Source organism: Corylus avellana, chromosome 8 (assembly GCF_965113065.1).
Source record: "Corylus avellana chromosome 8, dhCorAvel1.hap1.2, whole genome shotgun sequence".
NCBI classification, from domain to species: domain Eukaryota; kingdom Viridiplantae; phylum Streptophyta; class Magnoliopsida; order Fagales; family Betulaceae; genus Corylus; species Corylus avellana.
This window is the reverse complement of record NC_142497.1, coordinates 20,600,296-20,618,410: the sequence shown is the minus strand read 5'-3', so window position 1 is coordinate 20,618,410 and position 18,115 is coordinate 20,600,296. Positions and strand designations below refer to the sequence as shown.

The following is an 18,115-nucleotide window of genomic DNA, read 5'->3' as shown; positions in this document are numbered from 1 at the left end:
ATAATGAATATAATTCTTTATGTTCCCAATAGGTAGCTCAATCGGCTGAAAAAATACGTCTTATAAAGCGGATGTCACTAGTTCAAATCTCCCTCCGAGCCTCCCCTCATATAAGAACATGTCAATATATATATATATATATATATATATATATATATATATATATATATAGCTTTCCTATCATCTACAAATATATTTATATGGTAATGGATGTCTTTAAGTAAAGAATTTTGGCACTAATAAACTTGTGGACATATAAAGAATTATATTCCATTGTTTTTTTTTTTTTTAACATGTCTACACAAAGAAAAGGGGAAGAAGGATTCAAACTAGTGACCTCCGCTTTATGAGACGTGGTCCACAGCCGATTGAGCTACTCTTTTTTTACTCCTTAAAGACAATTATATTCATTGTTTTATGAAACTTTGATCCTCCCCAATTTTAAATATAATAAAGTACAATTAGCACCCTAGAACTTAATTTTGACAATATTCATAATTTAAAATGCACTTTATGTAGTTATTGTAAATCTGGAAAGAGTAAGTACAACTACAAGAACTCGAAAAATAATAATAATGATAATAATAATTAGTAAACAGTTAATTTTCTAGTGATAACCAACTGTCAGGATAATTTAGTATCTATTGTTCCACAAAAATTGGGATATTATAGGTTGACGAAGACGCAGCGCTAGCAGTCTAGCAATGAGTTCTTTTCAACTCTGCACATGTTTAATCTTTCAAAAAAAGTAGACTATTATTGTCCGTAAGCACCATCAATTGTCAACGAAATTGCTTTTTAAATTGTTGTCCTTGTCTTCACTCTTCCAATTCCTCCTTCTATACGGCAACTACACAAAGAACATCTTTAGCATGAATATTCTATATTTGACTGATTCTTTGATGTTGTATATTAAAAGAAAAATTATTGTGAAATTTAATATTAAAATAATTAAGAAACAATTATTTTTTATCTTTATTTTTGACTGATTCTTTGATGTTGTATATTGAAAGAGAAATTATTGTGAAATTTAATATTAAAATAATTAAGAAACAATTATTTTTTACCTTTTCTTTTGTTTATATTTTGCTAAGCCTAAATAAATTCTAATCTTCATCTGAATATATTTCTCATCCAAACTTTGATCCTCCGATCTTAATATATTTTCATTGCTGCTTTTGAACCTCCGTTAGAAAATTTTAGCCCCACCCCTACCTACTCTCTCAATAGTCAATATTCAAACTTGCGGACTTAATGGATAATGTTCTACGAAACATGTAGTCGATGGAGATCGACTTTGGGATTTTCTCAAAGAAATTTGTGGCTCAGTGACGTCGTTGGATTTTGTTTTTTCTGAGAAAATAGAATCAATATATTATGTCCATGGTTGTTGATTGTAGATTTCAACTATTGGGCATAAACAATTGAGAAGATATTGTTACGTATTTTATTATAGTGGATTTCTGATGTTGCTAGCTGTCTCCAAAATTTTCAACTCAAAATAAATCTTGATTCTTTTCTAATTGATTGATTTTTTTTTTTTTTTGGTAACTTCATTTTAGATTCTTGAATTACTACGCGATTTAATAAGTCATTCCTAAACTTCAAAACCTCTCAATTTGAACCCCGGCCCTGAACTTTAAATTGCAGTCAATTTAAATCCCTCCGTCGTTAACTTATAACGGCAATACCTAAAAAGACTAAAATATCTCTGAGTTTCTTTTAAAAAATAAAAAATAAAAAAAATAAAAAAAAATTGGAATTAAGGATAAATTTGAAATTTTATAAAAAAGTCAAGGGTATAAACGTCATTGTCTCACTTTTAACGTTGGTTCAAATTGACTGCAATTGAAAGTTTATGGGTTCAAATTAAGAGATTTTGAAATTTGGAGAATTTATCAAATCGCGTGATAATTCAGGGGTCTAAATGAAGTTACTCATTTTTTCATTTATAAGAGTATTTCCAATGGAAGAGCCATATTTTTATGTAAAATTGCTTCTCAAAACTCACTTTTATCTAGTTTAGTTAAGCCATTTTTAAATGTCTCTACATCCGATTAGCTATATTTCTATTTATTTTATTAAAATATTATTAAAAGTAAGAAAAGTTTTGAGAAAAAGAGAACATGTGAGAGGAAAAATAGGAAAAAATTTTGGGAAAAATAGAACATGCAGAAGAAAAAAAAAAAAAAAAAAGTAGGAAAATATTTGGAAAAAAGAGAAAACAGGTGAGAAAAACAATGAAAAATAAAATAGCTTCCTTAAAAAGTGCTGCTATGTTTAGCTTAAATCTTTCAATTAAATATTTATTTTACATTTTTTTTAGCTAATCCAACGTATGAGGTTTTTTAAACATTTAAATAGTTATTTTAGATAAAAGTAACATTTGGAATGTGCTCTTAGCATGATAATTTTTCATTGAGAATGCTCTAATTGGATTGTGTTCTTAGCATGATAATTTTTTCAGAATAATTCTTTTGGAATGGTTGAAATTTATTTGAGTCTGTCAGGACAAAAATATTTTCTACGGTGTGCCAACTCTAGAATACCAGCAACCTTAGAACCAGTCATATCGGTGGAACAACAATATAAAAGTCGGATAAAATCAGAGACAAGCCCTGCTGAAGTTTATTATTATGAGATTTCGATACATGCATGATGGCTCAAAACAAACATTAAAAAGATGACATAGAAGGAACAATATTTGGAGTGCTTGGGAAATTTATTCAGAAGCTTGGTTTTATTATATCTGATCATCTGTCATTCTGTCATTCTGTCATTGCTCTTAGGGGGTCTAATCCAAATGCAGACATCCCTCCATCGATACAGATTGTCTGTCCAGTTATGTAAGAGGCTCCAGGTAGGCAGAGATACGCCACCAAGGATGATACTTCCTCTGGCTCCCCAGGTCGTCCAAGAGGAGTCCTTGCATTTGAAACTTCCATAGCTTTGGAATTGCTTGTCTATAATAGTAAATAGGAAGTCAGCACAACGATTTTAAAGGAGAACAAAAAATACAAACACAACCAAAACAAAAAGACTACATTGATCCCCCCACCAGTGCCGTAAGCATTAAAAACAAGTGAGACTTAATTGACATTAGAGGGGATGAATAAAAATAAAAAATAAAAAATTGGTATTAGAGGGGAATTGATGGAGACAAACTCTGGTACCATCTTCAATTATTAATTGTCCAAATAACTTAAACTCATACAAAATGATAAATTTGATCATTTAATTAATATTATAACATACAAGACAAATGCATTTACCTTATCCATTAAAGGGGTTCTTATCGCCGCTGGTGCAACGCAATTAGTCCGAATATGGTCTCGTGCCCACTCACATGCCAAACTTCTAGTAAGTTGGTTTAATGCTCCTGTATATATAAAACAAGCAATTCGCACATAAAATTTACAATCCATAACTTGTCAATTATGAAAATAAAATTGCATAATTAGTATATATATTACCTTTAGTTGCTCCATAAACGGATGCACCGCCTAATGACAACAATCCACCAATGGAAGAAATGAGAACAATACTTCCTGCTCCTGATTCTTTTAGAAGAGGATGCGCAAGTTGGCTCAGGTGGTAAGCAGATTCAAAGTTGGTAGCCATCATAAATGAGAAATCTTGAGCTGTCACATCCAGTGCTGGTTTAAGAATGTTGGTTCCCACATTATTTATCTAAAACCAGTCAAACCATCCCACAAAAGTTAAGTAAATGTTAGAAATAATTAATTTAGCATTTTTTTTATCAATTTAAAATTTTGAAATAATTAATTCTGCATTCTAATAGAAACACAACACTGTTTTTTTCTAAATGAGTAAAGGGGACCAAGACTTACAAGGATATTTAGTTTTCCATTAAATTGATGAGAAATTGTGTTCATAAGCTCCTCCCTTTGAGCTCGAGAAGAGAGGTCACACACTGAACCAGTGACTCGGAAGCCTTTCGCCTCCCACTCACGCACGCACTTATTAACATCAGCTTCATTTCGAGAGCATGTGTGCACGGTGGCCCCAAGTGCTGCCAATTCCTCCACAATAGCATACCTAATCACAACACATATATAGAGAATAACAAAACTTAGCAGAGGATAAAGCAACGGGTTCTAACCCTATATCACATGATCTCACTAAACCAAATCTTCAGTAAACAAACATGTTTTTTGTTTTTTTCTTTTCGTAATCTGAAAGTAGAAGCTAGTAAAAGAGAGAGCAGAGAGAAAGATCGAACCCAATTCCTTTGGAGCCTCCAGTAACAAGAGCTGTGGTTCCCTCAAGAGACCATCTGCCACCTCTGCCACAATTATCTGACTGAGCCATATCACTACAAATAGAATGACCACAACCAATGCTACTAACTATCACTGAATTTTTTAGAACTTCAACAAGAGCTGTTATATGATGATAGCAGCTCAGTGGACATATTTATAGTGCCCGAGTCAACGAAAGTTTTTAGTTAGACCCAAAAAAGAATAAATTTTATAATAGGCCCCTAAAAAGTTTGCCAATTTTTATAAGGTCTGAAAATTTCATGTTTGATAAATCGTACCTCCCATTTTGGCACAATTAATATCCTACTCGACAAATAAAATAATTTTACATTCAAGGTCCTTCTAAGAACATGGTTGATTTTTCCTACATTCATGGTCCGTAGCTCCCACTAGCTTTATTTTTCTGTCGCGTGTTAGAAGTTGGGTTGAGACTTGATTATATTTGTTAGAATATACGAAAAAAAATATTATTCAATTCATTCAATGAAGAAGAAAAGGAGGACGCTGCCTTTCTTGACATATGATCCCTCTTGAGAGACAACTCGATAGAAAAACGACAGATATAGAAAAACAAATGAGTTGCGCAAGTTGATCAACTTCGTCCATCCAGGTGGCCGCCTTTGTTGAACTCAATGAACTGTAACGATCTCGAATTCACACCTCATTTTCATTTGTCCCAAACTGCATTTAAGACACTTGGACCCCCGAGCCTCCAGCTACTTTTATTTTACAATTTGGCCCATATGCATGTTTGCTTTAAAACGAAAGAAGAAATTCCTTCAAATTTTTGCAATGTCCATCTGAACTAAAAATTGTATCAATGTTTTCGAACAATTAAAAATTTGTAATATACCCCAAATGACAAAAATATAGGGGTGTCAAAAATTACCGGGGAACCGGAAAACCAAGAAACTGGAAACTGGGAAACCGGGGAGCTGGTTCTAATTCCAGTTGCAAAAAAATCAAAAACCGGGAACCCCGGTTTCGGTCCCAGTTTTGGGCTCCCGGTAAAAACTGGAAAACCGGAACCGGGTACATTTATATATAATAATAATTTTTGTAATATATTTATCATTGAATTCAATGATAAATATATTAAGATTAATAATTAAATTAAGTATCCTTTTAGTGCTGACAAATTAAATATAAACAAAAAAAAATATACAAAATAATTATTTCTTAATATATTTCAATTTTAACCTCAATCACTTATTAAAATGAAATATGGAGTAAATTTCATAATAATTCCTCTTCGAGAAACAAGATCAAAGAATGAGTTAAAAACCCATCTTCAATTTTCTTGCAAAGCCTAGTTTTAATAACATTCATAGCTAAACATGCACTTTATGTAGTTGTGGTAGATTCAAGACGAGTAGGTACAAGTTTTTTTTTTTAAAAAAAAGTAGATAGACAATTGATTATCAAGTGATTACCAACCATTGGGACAATTAAAAATTTATTGCGGCATAAAATTGGAATATTAGAGGGGGGCGATTATGCACCATTAGCAAAGTTGATTAAGCACCATTGGCAATCTTAATATATTTATCAAGACTTTAATGGTTACATCTGGGCTAAAGCTGATGTAACTTCTTCCTCTATAAAATTTCTCAAAATTTGATCCTTCATAGCTTACGTAGCTCGCTCTTCAATGCATGTTGTACACTCTTCCACCTCTATAATGCGACTGTTGTGGTGAAAATATTTCATTAATATTCTGTAAAGGCCGAGTTGATAGCGTTTAGCCCTTCAAATGGTATTTATTTTCCTACGGTGATTCGCCCAAATTAACATGAAAAAAAATTATGTTACGATCTCCTTAATTTCATATACCAATTTTGTTTTGCTCTTTGCTTCCACTACAAGAAATTTGGTAATTAGCAACCAAATTATTAGCGGCGACCCAAAAGTTGCCGCTAATCGCCTCTCATTAGCGGCAACATTGAAGTCGCCGCTACTAGCGGACGCTAAATACCATTATATTTGATATTCAGCAACAACATCAATAGAATTGTTGCCGCTATTTACTACTCATCAGCGGCGACATCCTAATGTTGCCGCTATTAGGTATACAATAGCGGCAACAAACGTTGCCGCTATTTAAACACAATCAGCGGCATCGGCCAATTGCCGCTATTATGAGCTTAACAGCGGCGACTTCCAAAAGTTGCCGCTATTTAGGGGTCAATAGCGGCAACTTTCGAAGTTGCCGCTAATGGACCTGAGCTAAAAAAATAATAAACAATAGGCCTTAATAGCGGCAACATATAGTTGCCGCTATTGGCTCCCCAATGGCGGCCACTTTAAAAGTTGCCGCTATTAAGTGCCTAATAGCGGCAACTTCTAATGGACTTGAGCTAAAAAAATAATAAACAATAGGCCTTATTAGCGGCAACTATATGCTGCCGCTATTAGGCACATAATAGCGGCAACTTTAAAAGTTGCCGCTAATGGACCTGAGCAACAACCAAAAAAAAAAAAAAAAAAGGCCTTATTAGCGGCAACGTATAGTTGCCACTATTGACCCCCCAGTAGCGGCAACTTTAGATGGTGCCGCTAATGGACCTAAGCAAAAAAAAAAAAAAAAAAAAGGGCCTTATTAGCGGCAACGTATGGTTGCCGCTATTAACCCCCAATAGCGGCAACTGTAAAAGTTGCCGCTATTAAGTGCCTAATAGCAACTTTAAACGTTGCCGCTAATGGACTTGAGCTAAAAAAATAATAAACAATAGGCCTTATTAGCGGCAACTATATGTTGCCGCTATTGACCCCCCAATAGCGGCAACTTTAAAAAGTTGCTGCTATTAGGCACTTAATAGCGGCAACTTTTAATGTTGCCGCTAATCGACCTAAGCAACAAAAAAAAATAGGCCTTATTAGCGGCAACATATAGTTGCCGCTATTGACCCTTGAAAAAAAATTAAAAATTAAAAAAATAAATAAATATTGGGGTGATGCTATTTACCCTACATATATAATAGGAAAAAAATTATTTCTCAAAAATTCACCTTCGATAATATGTCATTATTTCTTTTATATTAATTGTTGGTGAATTTTTTCTATTTTTCTATTCTTATTTTATATAAAAAATAAATATTTATTTTTTTTCTTTTAAATAAAACAAATTTTCCTATTAAATTAAAACACTTAGAAAAATTAATTTTTTTTAAAATATTATTGAAGTTTTCTATGTCTTATTCCTATTTAAATGTTTGATTGATCATGATAGGATCAAATATTCGATCAAAAATCCAATCGATCCTAGTGAATTTGTTTGATTGATTGTGATAGGATCAAATGTTCGATCAAACATATGATCAATCCTAATGAATTAGTTCGATTGAACGTGATATGATCAAACATCCGATCGATCCTAATGAATTAGTTTAATTGATCATGATAGATTAAACATCCGATCGATCCTAGTGAATTAGTTTGATTGATCGAGATAGGATCAATGATCGATCGAACATCCGATGGATCCTACTGAATTAATTCGATTGATCGTGATAGGATCAAATGATCGATCAAACATCCGATCGATCCTACTGAATTAATTTGATTGATCGTGATAGGATCAAATGATCGATCAAAGATTCTATCGATCCTACTGAATTAATTCGATTGATCGTGATAGGATCAAATGATCGATTAAACATCCGATCGATCCTAATGAATTAGTTCGATTGATCATGATAGATTAAACATCCGATCGATCCTAGTGAATTAGTTCGATTGATCGAGATAGGATCAAATGATCGTGATAGGATCAAATGATCGTGATAGGATCAAATGATCGATCAAACATCCGATCGATCCTACTGAATTAATTTGATTGATCATGATAGGATCAAGTGATCGATCAAACATTCGATCGAACCTAATGAATTAGTTCGATTGAGATCGATCTTAATGAATTAGTTCGATTGATCGTGATAGGATCAAATGATCGATCAAACATCCGATCGATCCTAATGAATTAGTTCGATTGATTGTAATAGGATCAAATGATCAATCAAATGTTGAATCGAAAATCCGATCGATCAAACATCCAATCGATCCTAGTGAGTTAGTTCGATTGATCGTGATAAGATCAAACATCTGATCGAAAATCCAATCGATCCTAGTGAATTAGTACGATTGATCGTAATAGAATCAATTGATCGATCAAACATCCGATTGATCCTAGTGAATTAGTTATATTGATCATGATAAGATCAATTGATTGATCAAACTGGATACAATTGAAGGTTCAATCGAATATTCAATTGAACTATAAGCTTTTTATATTATCTTAGTGCATTAGTTATATTAATCTTATATTATCTTTGGATTTTGTATTGATCTTATAATTAATTATAAGATAAATATCAACTTAATGATCTTTATCATAAAAATTTATTAAATGGAAATTATTAGTTAATATTATAATAATAAAAAAACAAATTACAAGAGAAAATAAATAAAATAAATAAAAATTAAAAAATTGTAAATATAATTTTAAAAAAAAATTACCCTCAATAGCGGCGACTCTGGGGTCGCCGCTATTTGAGGCAGTGCGAAAAATAAAGCGCCATCCAGTATAGGGGTTTCTGAAATTTTCGGACCAAAAATTTCATAAACCGCATCTTTTTTTCCCCAAACATTCAAAACACCAAAATCCCTAACACCCCTCTCACTCACCTCCCTCATCACTCTCACTCTCGATCTCTCTCTCGTTGCTCTCCCAACTTTCGTTCCCGCTGCTCTCCCTCCCTCCCATGATGGATTCGATGGCTTTCAAGCCTGAAAACGCTGCGTTTGGAGCTCTGGTTTTCGAGTGAGCTTTGTGAGTGGAGTTCACTCGTTTGTTAGGTGTTATGTTTCATAATTTAGGCATGTTCATTTGTAGTGATCAATGTAAATAGTTTCTTTTTAACAATTGAGTAGATAATAACTTACCCAAGGTACTTATTGGTCTCCTTGCATGTTTCCAAGGTGATTATGTCCATATGTTGACTTTAGCTAGCTTTTTTTATAGAATACTCGGAGACTTCAGGGTGCGGAATTGGAATATCTAATTGGTTATGGATATCTTGTGGTTTTGCTTTGATACTTACTACTTTTGAACTGGTCTTAAAGGTCCTTGATTTGGAGTTCTTTTTGGGTTTATAAAGGGGAAATCGTGTATGGTCTTAATTATATTGTTTTGATAAGTCCTTTTAAACCTTCAGAAGATTATCTTGGAACTCTTTTTAACCCGGATCTCCTAATTTGGAGAGGTAAAATCTTTGAGTTATTGTCTATAAGGGTTGAGTGAGGTGGGGTTGTTGGGTTTGGATTGTTCTGTTCTTCAGAGATATTTTCCATTGCTTTGGATATCCAATAGACATACCATTACTCATGCCATGTTTTTTCAACAGAAGGGTGGTGAAGGGACTAGGTGAGACATGATGGACATTTGGGGAGACCACTTTGCATTTTATAGCTTTAGAATGATGAAATTTTACGCAAATATGCCAGAATGTTCCTATGAGAACTTTAAAGAATTTTGATTAGTTCATTACATTTTTGTTGAACAGAATGATCATAGGTTTATGAAATGTAAAAAGACACTTGTTTGGAATCATTGTTGTAGAGTCTTCATTAATAGGATTAGGAAGCACAAGGAGATTAGACAGATGCTAAAAGGGAGAATGCCTTTTTTCATAGCTTAGAGTGGACCAAATATGACCAACCATTAACTACTGAGATAGATAATGTTGGAGCCAACCGGCCAGTACACTTGCATGGTGTGACGTCTATATGGCTAGTGTGGGTTGGTTAAGTCCCATTTGATTTCTTGATATCTCCATTTGATCCTTTTCCCCATTGAGCAGGATTATGTTTACTGCTGTACTTGATTGGTCATAATGTCCAACTTGATGTGCAGATTAGAGAAAAAGTGCTGCTATGGTAGAGAGGTTTTGTATATCTGACTTGTTATAATCATGCTGTCATAGCTTGATATTACTTTTGGAAACAATGCAACTTTTTGACATCAGAAAATTTTTACTGGCAAAACCATCTTTTTTCAACTGAAGAAATTTTGTTGCTGTGTTTTTATGCTAATTGGTGATTTTACAATATGATGTACCATTTCACATATTAATTATTTCTGACTTTAGTGGATTTCAAATGCTTGCAGCCATTTATTGACTTAAAGCCTCCAGAGGATTCAAGGAAAGAACCAATGCGGCACTTTTGAGAATCACATATTCCCAGTAATGTGGTTTCAATGTACTTTTTAACTTGCTGTCTACAGGATATAAAGCGGAGAGAAGATGCTGTTTCTAGATGTATGATGCCGCAACCTACAACTTTTACAGTAAAAAATTATGCATTTTCTTTTTACCTGTCTTGCTGTTCTCTAAATTGGTAATTCTGCTTTCAATTTTGTATATCAGCTGGCGTCCCTGATGATGATAAAAATTGGCCTCCATTTTTCCCAATTATTCATCATGATATAGCTAATGAAATACCAGTTCATGCTCAAAGGCTGCAGTATTTGGCTTTTGCAAGTTGGTTAGGTAAGGGAGGTCATATATTTCAGTCTATTTACATTATTTTTCTGTTGTAAGTTCTTGAAATCTTCTCATCTTGCTAATATTACATTACGCGCAGCTTGTTATGGAGTAGTGATTCTCCTTTTCTTTTTTTTACCTGTGTCTAGGAACCAAACAAAGGAAAATAATTTTATGCTGCCTCCCATTTTTGCTTGCCATACTGCTAATTTTTCTCTAAATGTTGTCTAGATCCGAAATTCCCATGTTAGGCACCAGTTGTGTTTTTGCTTGGCTATAATATTCCTTAAAAACCATTCATCGTAGCCTGCAGCAAATATCTGATGCTCTTGTAGTGCTGTTTGTGCAGGTATAGTTCTTTGTGTTGTTTTCAAACGAAAAGACTGGATCCGACGGCTTTTTGGTTGCTAAGAAATTACAAACTTTAATGACTGTCTTGTAATAGTGTGAATTTTTGGGTTCTACGATCTGTTTGATTGCTGAGAATATGAAATTGTGATTTTTATAGTCTTACTTTTCAGAAAATTTTATGTATACTTGTTCAATAATCTAGACATTAAATCTATTTATAGGATAATATATGTATATTATTAAAATTATAATGGTAACAATTATAGTGATACATAATATAGGGAATGAAGCACGTGCATTGCATGTGCCATCCCAACTATATATATATATATATATATATATAGATGCTTCTTTCTTTTCTTTTCTTTTCTTTTTTTTTTTTTAAAAAAAAAATATATATATATATATATATATATATATATATATATATATATATATATATATATATATATATATATATATTTTTAATCAATAGCGGCGACTCTATAGTCGCCGCTATTGAGTTTTTATTTTTTTAATTCATTAGAGGTTGCCGCTAATGAGATAAATAGCGGCGACTATATGTTGCCGCTAATGACAGACAAATAGTTGCCGGTAATACTACAAAAATAGGGGCAACTTTTAAAGTTGCCGCTAATGATAGAGGAATAGCGGCAACTCCAAGTTGCCGCTATTGACTTTTTTTAATTTTCTTATATCATTAGCGGCAACTTAAAGTTACCGCTAATGACATACAATTAGCGGCAACTTGGTGGTCGCCGCTAATGATATATAATAGCGGCAACCATGGAACCATTTTGAATCATTTTTTCCAGCAAAAAAAAATGTATTAGCGGCGACTTAAAGTGGCCGCTATTACCTTGACAATAGCGGCAACTTTGAAAGTCGCCGGTATTTAGTTTTACCGTCGACTTACTACCAACCACCAAATAGCGGCCGCGTGTCGTCAGTATTTGTAAATAGCGGCAACTTTTTGCTCATTAGCGGCAACTTTGGGTCGCTGCTAATGACCATAATTTTTGTAGTGTTCTACCGCCTATCTTCTTTCAAATGGTATATCAATTCCTCCTTAGACCTTTTTTATTTCTTACCCCGTCCCTCATTCATCTGCAATTCCACCAACGAATTTTTTTTTTTTTTTTTTTTCCCGCCTTAAGAACTTCTTCGAATCTCCCAATTTTTTTTCTAGCTCCATCTGGTCAATTCATGCTAACAATTGTCCAATTTTATTTGGGTCCTGGTCATTGATTTTTCACCTGTGACAATTCTATTTGGGTTCCACGCCGTCTCTATATTTTCAATGCACTCTTCATTCGTGGTCCGGTTAACTTCAAATTATTAAAATAATGATTAAAAGATTATCAACTTAAACTTTTGGGATAACTAGTAGTTTAACATTGTATCAGAGCCAAAGGTCTTGAGATCAAACCTTAATTCCGTCAACTCACCCCCATTAAAATTAAATATTACATGTGTTAGGCATCACCTATTAAAAACGAGTTTGAGCCCAAACGTAATGACGTAATGAGGAGTACTGTTAAAGTATTGATTAAGCGATTAAATTTACTTCTTCCTATCAGCTTAATCTTTTAAGATAACTGATAATTTAACACAAATTTAAAGAAGCCTTGGAAGATTGTCAATTGTGTGATATGGGGTTGCAAGGGCCTAATTAAATTCACTTGCTCTTTATGTTTCATTCATAGGTGTTTGGTTAAATAAGTTTTATGGTACAAATTGTAATTTATGATATTTAAAATCAGTGAATATCATAAAAGAATTAATATAATTCTTTATATGTCCACAAGTTTATTTTTGCCAGAATTCTTTACTTAAAAAACCTATTATTACCAATTTATCGGTGGAACAACAACGTCGAAGTCAGATAAAATCAAAAGACAAGCTCTGTTGAAGCTTTTTATTATGAGATATCGATACATGCATGATGTCTCAATAGAAATATATATATATATATATAAAAAAAAAAAAAAAAAAAAAAAAAAAAAAAAAAAACCGACATAGAAGGAACAATATTTGGAGTTGGGAAATTTATTCCAAAGTTTGGTTTTATTATATCTGATCATCTGCCATTGTTCTAGTTATAGGCAAGAGGATCAAATCCAAACGCAGACATCCCTCCATCAACATAAATTGTCTGTCCCGTTATGAAAGAGGCTGAAGGTAGGCAGAGAAATGCTACCAAGGATGATGTCTCATCTGGCTCCCCAGGTCGTCCAAGAGGTGTTCGTGCATTTGAAACTTTTAAGCTTTTGGGTTCGGTTGCCTATAATAGTAATAGGAAGTAAGCGGAAGGATTTTAAAGCTAAAAAAGAATTACAAACAGAACCAAAACAAAAAGACTACATGGATAGACCCAATACGTTGAATATTTAATTGAAATTAGAGATGAATTGATAGAGACAAGGTTCGAAACCTTTGGCTTTTTTTTTTTTTTTTTTGGACATGTCCGCACAAGAGGGGCCGGCGGAAGGTGATTCGAACTAGTGACCTCCGCCTCATGAGGCGTGATCCCCAGCCGATTAAACTACTCATTGGGAACAACCTTTGGCTCTAATACTATCTTAAAGCATCATTAATTTATCCCAATAACTTAAGCTTATAAAAAATGTTAAATTTGATCATTTAATTTGTTAGAATTTTTTTTTTGGCTAAATTCGGTGACCAAAATGTAAATCTCTCTGTATTGAAGTGCCAAGAGTCATCTCCATGTTGGACCATACAAACGTGAAGCAATGCCATCCGAACGAGAAGCAAGGCCATCCGGACGCTAAGTGGTTCTATCCGAACCTGCTTTCTAGAGAGTTTCGTCTGCAAGCCCATCTGCATGCTGTCTAGACGCACCACGCCAGAAAACTAGGGTTTAGTGTGTTCTCCCTTGTTTTCGTCCAAACGGGCCTATATCCCGTCCGAACACCCCATACAATTTAAGTTCGATACGTTTAAATTTTGTGGGTTTAAGGTTAGCGTTTTGTAGCATATATATATTCATCTCTATAGAGCTACAAGGGGACGAATTTCTGCCTTAAAGTTCATGAGAGACTAAGCTAAGAGAGTTTTATGTATATGAGTTAGAAAATGTCTCTCTTAGAGTGATTGTTACATTGAAGTAGTTTTTTGATAAATTAGGGTTGAGAAGTCTATCAGCCGGGTCCGGTAAAAGAGAATCACGTGAAAAAGATTGTGAGCTAAGAGACAAGTTGGAGGTTTGTCGATCTTACAGAACCAAGGACTCGCAAAGAGTTGTAAGTGTCCATGTGTCTATAATTTTTGGAATATTTTCTTAATAGTGATTTCCTGGGTTTGGCTGCCCCGAAAAGATTTTACTTTTAGAACGATTTCTAAAAGGTTTTCACTTCGTCATCAAAATATCTGTGTTTGCTTAATTTACTGCTTTACATATTTTGGCGATTGATTGCATATTTTTATTTCCCCATATATTGGTTGAACACTTAGATTATTCCTATTTGAGTGTGTATTGGAGTCTTCTTAGTTTTTCATAATTAATATTCTAAGAAACAAGATAAATGTATATACCTTCTCAAATAAAGGAGTTTTTATCGCCCCAGGTGCAACGCAGTTGGTCCTGATATTGTCTCGTGCCCACTCACATGCCAAACATCTAGTAAGTTGGTTTATTGCTCCTACATAAAACATGAAAATTCACACACATAATTTGTAATTAAATTGATCACAATCCATAACCTATCAATAATGCAAAATAAAATTGCATAATTAATATACATATATTACCTTTAGTTGCTCCATAAAGGGTTGCACCACTTATTGCCAACAATCCACCAATGGAAGAAATAAGAACAATGCTTCCTACTCCTGATGCTTTTAGAAGAGGATGCGCAAGTTGGCTCAAGTGATATGCAGAGTCAAAGTTGGTAGCCATGAGGAACGAAAAATCTTCAGCCGTTACCTCAAGGGTTGTTTTAGGAATTTGGGTTCCCACATTATTTATCTAAAACGAGTCAGCAGGACAGAACCGCCCCCACAAAAGTTAAGCAATCGTTTGAAATAATTAATGATTTAACATAATAACCAAACAAAACTCTTAAATTTGATTATCATTCGAATAGAAGCAGAGACACTTTTTTCTTGATGAGTAAAGGAGACCACCAAAGACTTACAAGGATGTTCAATCTGCCATTAAATTCATGAGAAACTGTGTTCATAAGCTCCTCTCTTTGGGCTCGAGAAGAAAGGTCAGCGACTGAACCAGTGACTCTAAAGCCCTTCTTCTTCCACTCGCTCACGCACTTATTAACATCAGCTTCATTTCGAGAACACGTGTGCACGGTAGCCCCAAGCCCTGCCAATTCCTCCACAATAGCATACCTAATCACAAAAACATATATAGAGAATCACAAAACTTAGCAGAACTTTCTATCACACAGCATAACGCAAGAGAGTTTACTAATAAACAGGAAACTATATATGATGAACAATCAAATTTACAACGGCGAAGTCGTGTGATCAATAAGCGAACGTCTTTTCTTTTTCTTTTCTTTTTTTCAAATCTGAAAGTAGAAGCTAGTAAAAGAGAGAGCAGAGAGAAAGATCAAACCCAATTCCTTTGGTTCCACCAGTAACAAGAGCTGTGGTTCCCTCAAGAGACCATCTACCATCTTTGCCACAATTATCTGACTGAGCCATATCACTACAAATACAATGACCACCACCAATGCTACTAACTATCACTGAATTTTTTAGAACTTTAAACAAGAGCTGTTATATGATGATAGCAGCTCGGTGGAGATATTTATAGTGCCCAAATCAACGAATGTTCTTTAGTTAGAACCCAAAAAAGAATTAATTTTATACATTGGCCCCTAAAAAGTTTGACAATTTTTATAAGGCCTGAAAATTTCACGTTTGGTGCAATCGTATACGTATCTCCCATTATGACACAATGAATTTCCTACTCGACAAATAAAATAATTTTACATTCAAGGTCCTTAGATGATGGTGCTATTGTTGATCTTTCGTACATTCAAGGTCCGCAGCTCCCACCAGTTTTTTCTATCACGTGTGACGTTAAATGTTAGAAGTTGGGTTGACGCTTAATTCTATTTGTTAGAATATACCGAAAATCTCATTCATTGACGAAGAAGAAAAGGAGGACGCTTTTTTTCTTGACATATGATCTCACTTAAGAGATAATTCGCTAGAAAAACGACCACAGATCTAAAGAACAATGAAGAATTCCTTCCTTCAAATTAACTAAAAATTGCATCAATGTTTCCAAACAACCAAAAATTTGCAATGCACTCCAAATGACAAAAATGTCATTTAAAAAAGAAAGAAAAAAAAGTAAAGAGAAAAAGAGACTCGAAGAGGGGATGATCAAGCCACCCTTTTTGGCCATATCTGGAGGTGGTAGAACCATGCACCCGCAAGGTCATTGGATTAGAATATATATGTTTATGTTTATGTTTCACTCATAGGCCATTGGGTTAAGATATTAAAAACTGGGTTAGAAAATTTATGTTTCACTCATAGATGTTTGGTTAAATGAGTTTTATGGTACAAATTGCAACTCATCATATTTATGCGATGCATGCTACATGTCATTCTTTCAACCATCTCTTTTTTGCAAATCTAATGGATCTACCATTAGATTTATGGACTAATATGGATCCCATAAAAATTTAATAGTAAATTCACTTTTTCATTATATAAAGATAGTTGAGAGAATGATTTTTATGATCATTTCTCTATTTATGCCAAGTGTTTTTTCTGGTTCTAGGGGGATATTATTTAAAAATAAAAAAAAAATAAAAAAAAAATAAAAAAAAAATAAAAAAACTAGTCCTTATTTCTCTCACTTAGTTTTTAGAAAATAATATTCACTTAGGACAAGGAAAACACCTAGCATTTTTTTATTTAAAATTAGTGAATATCAAGTTTCATAAAACAATGAGTATAATTTTTTTATATGTCCATAAGTTTATTAATGCTAGAATTCTTTACTTAAAGACCCTAAGTAATATGATGGACATATGCATAAATTTAATTTCAGAGAATGAGAAGGCCAACAACAATTGTTGACTTTTAGAAAAGAAAAAAATGCACAAGTTCATAAGTATTCAATGCTAATGATGCATCATCGCCCACCTCTAAATTATTCCAATTTTTATGCTGCAATAAATTTTCAATTGTCCCAATGGTTGGTAATCACTTGATAATCACCTGTCTATCAACTCTTGTTTTGTACTTGTAGCTACTCGTCTTGAATTTACTGCAATTACATAAGGATTCGGATCCCCTGAAATTTCTAGGGGAATTCTAATTACTGAAATTTCAGATCGAAGCCATTCATTTTTATCCAATAGTCATTATTAAAATTTTATTATTATTTCATTAGTAGTGGGACATGTGGCTGGATAATGGCTCTTGAATAAAAATGAATAGCTTCGATCTAAAATTTCAGAAACTAATTTCCCTAAAAATTCTAAGGAAATTCTAGTTCTTAAGTATGAGATGTAGTTCATAAGGAATTCTAATTCATCATTAGCCTTCAGATCGAGAATGAGAAGGCCAACAACAATTGTTGACTTTTAGAAAAGAAAAAATGCACAAGTTCGTAAGTATTCAATGCTAATGATGCATCATCGCCCACCTCTAAATTATTCCAATTTTTATGCTGCAATACATTTTTAATTGTCCTAATGGTTGGTAATCACTTGATAATCAACTGTCTATCAACTCTTGTTTTGTACTTATACCTACTCGTCTTGAATCTACAGCAACTACATAAGGATTTGGATCCCCTGAAATTCTTAGAAAAATTTTAATTTCTGAAATTTCAGATTGAAGCCATTCATTTTTATCCAAGAGTCATTATTAAAATTTTATTATTATTTTATTAGTAGTGGGACACGCGGCTAGATAATGGCTCTTGGATAAAAA

At 33.4% G+C, this 18,115-nt stretch overlaps 2 protein-coding genes and 1 long non-coding RNA gene across 3 annotated transcripts; 1 reads left to right on the top strand and 2 right to left on the bottom strand.

The window, feature by feature from the left end:
• Window positions 1-2,595: 2,595 nt before the first annotated feature.
• LOC148584256 (tropinone reductase homolog At2g29290-like) lies at window positions 2,596-4,393 on the bottom strand. Its single transcript, XM_088518882.1, has 5 exons — window positions 4,244-4,393; window positions 3,852-4,059; window positions 3,474-3,690; window positions 3,273-3,379; window positions 2,596-2,963 (listed from the first exon to the last, which is right to left on the bottom strand). The coding sequence occupies exons 1-5, from the start codon at window positions 4,330-4,332 to the stop codon at window positions 2,769-2,771; spliced, it is 816 nt and encodes a 271-aa protein (XP_088375008.1). The 5' UTR covers window positions 4,333-4,393; the 3' UTR covers window positions 2,596-2,768.
• A 5,803-nt stretch (window positions 4,394-10,196) lies between these two features.
• LOC148584255 (uncharacterized) lies at window positions 10,197-11,458 on the top strand. The gene is made up of 3 exons (XR_015913034.1): window positions 10,197-10,600; window positions 10,709-10,831; window positions 11,175-11,458. It is a non-coding gene; the product is annotated as an uncharacterized LOC148584255 (long non-coding RNA).
• A 1,813-nt stretch (window positions 11,459-13,271) lies between these two features.
• On the bottom strand, window positions 13,272-15,859 carry LOC132163231 (tropinone reductase homolog At5g06060). The gene is made up of 5 exons (XM_088518821.1): window positions 15,771-15,859; window positions 15,334-15,541; window positions 14,948-15,164; window positions 14,732-14,838; window positions 13,272-13,460 (listed from the first exon to the last, which is right to left on the bottom strand). The coding sequence occupies exons 1-5, from the start codon at window positions 15,857-15,859 to the stop codon at window positions 13,272-13,274; spliced, it is 810 nt and encodes a 269-aa protein (XP_088374947.1).
• Between the last annotated feature and the right edge of the window lie 2,256 nt (window positions 15,860-18,115).

Coding starts and splice junctions, on each gene's coding strand:
- LOC148584256 (XM_088518882.1), bottom strand. CDS start 4,332: ATGGCTCAGTCAGATAATTGTGGCAGAGGTGGCAGATGGTCTCTTGAG. Junction 3,691..3,851: donor ATGGAAAACTAAATATCCTT/GTAAGTCTTGGT, acceptor GACTGGTTTTAG/ATAAATAATGTGGGAACCAA. Junction 2,964..3,272: donor GAACCCCTTTAATGGATAAG/GTAAATGCATTT, acceptor TTACTATTATAG/ACAAGCAATTCCAAAGCTAT.
- LOC132163231 (XM_088518821.1), bottom strand. CDS start 15,859: ATGGCTCAGTCAGATAATTGTGGCAAAGATGGTAGATGGTCTCTTGAG. Junction 15,542..15,770: donor GGTGGAACCAAAGGAATTGG/GTTTGATCTTTC, acceptor TTTTGTGATTAG/GTATGCTATTGTGGAGGAAT. Junction 13,461..14,731: donor AAACTCCTTTATTTGAGAAG/GTATATACATTT, acceptor TTACTATTATAG/GCAACCGAACCCAAAAGCTT.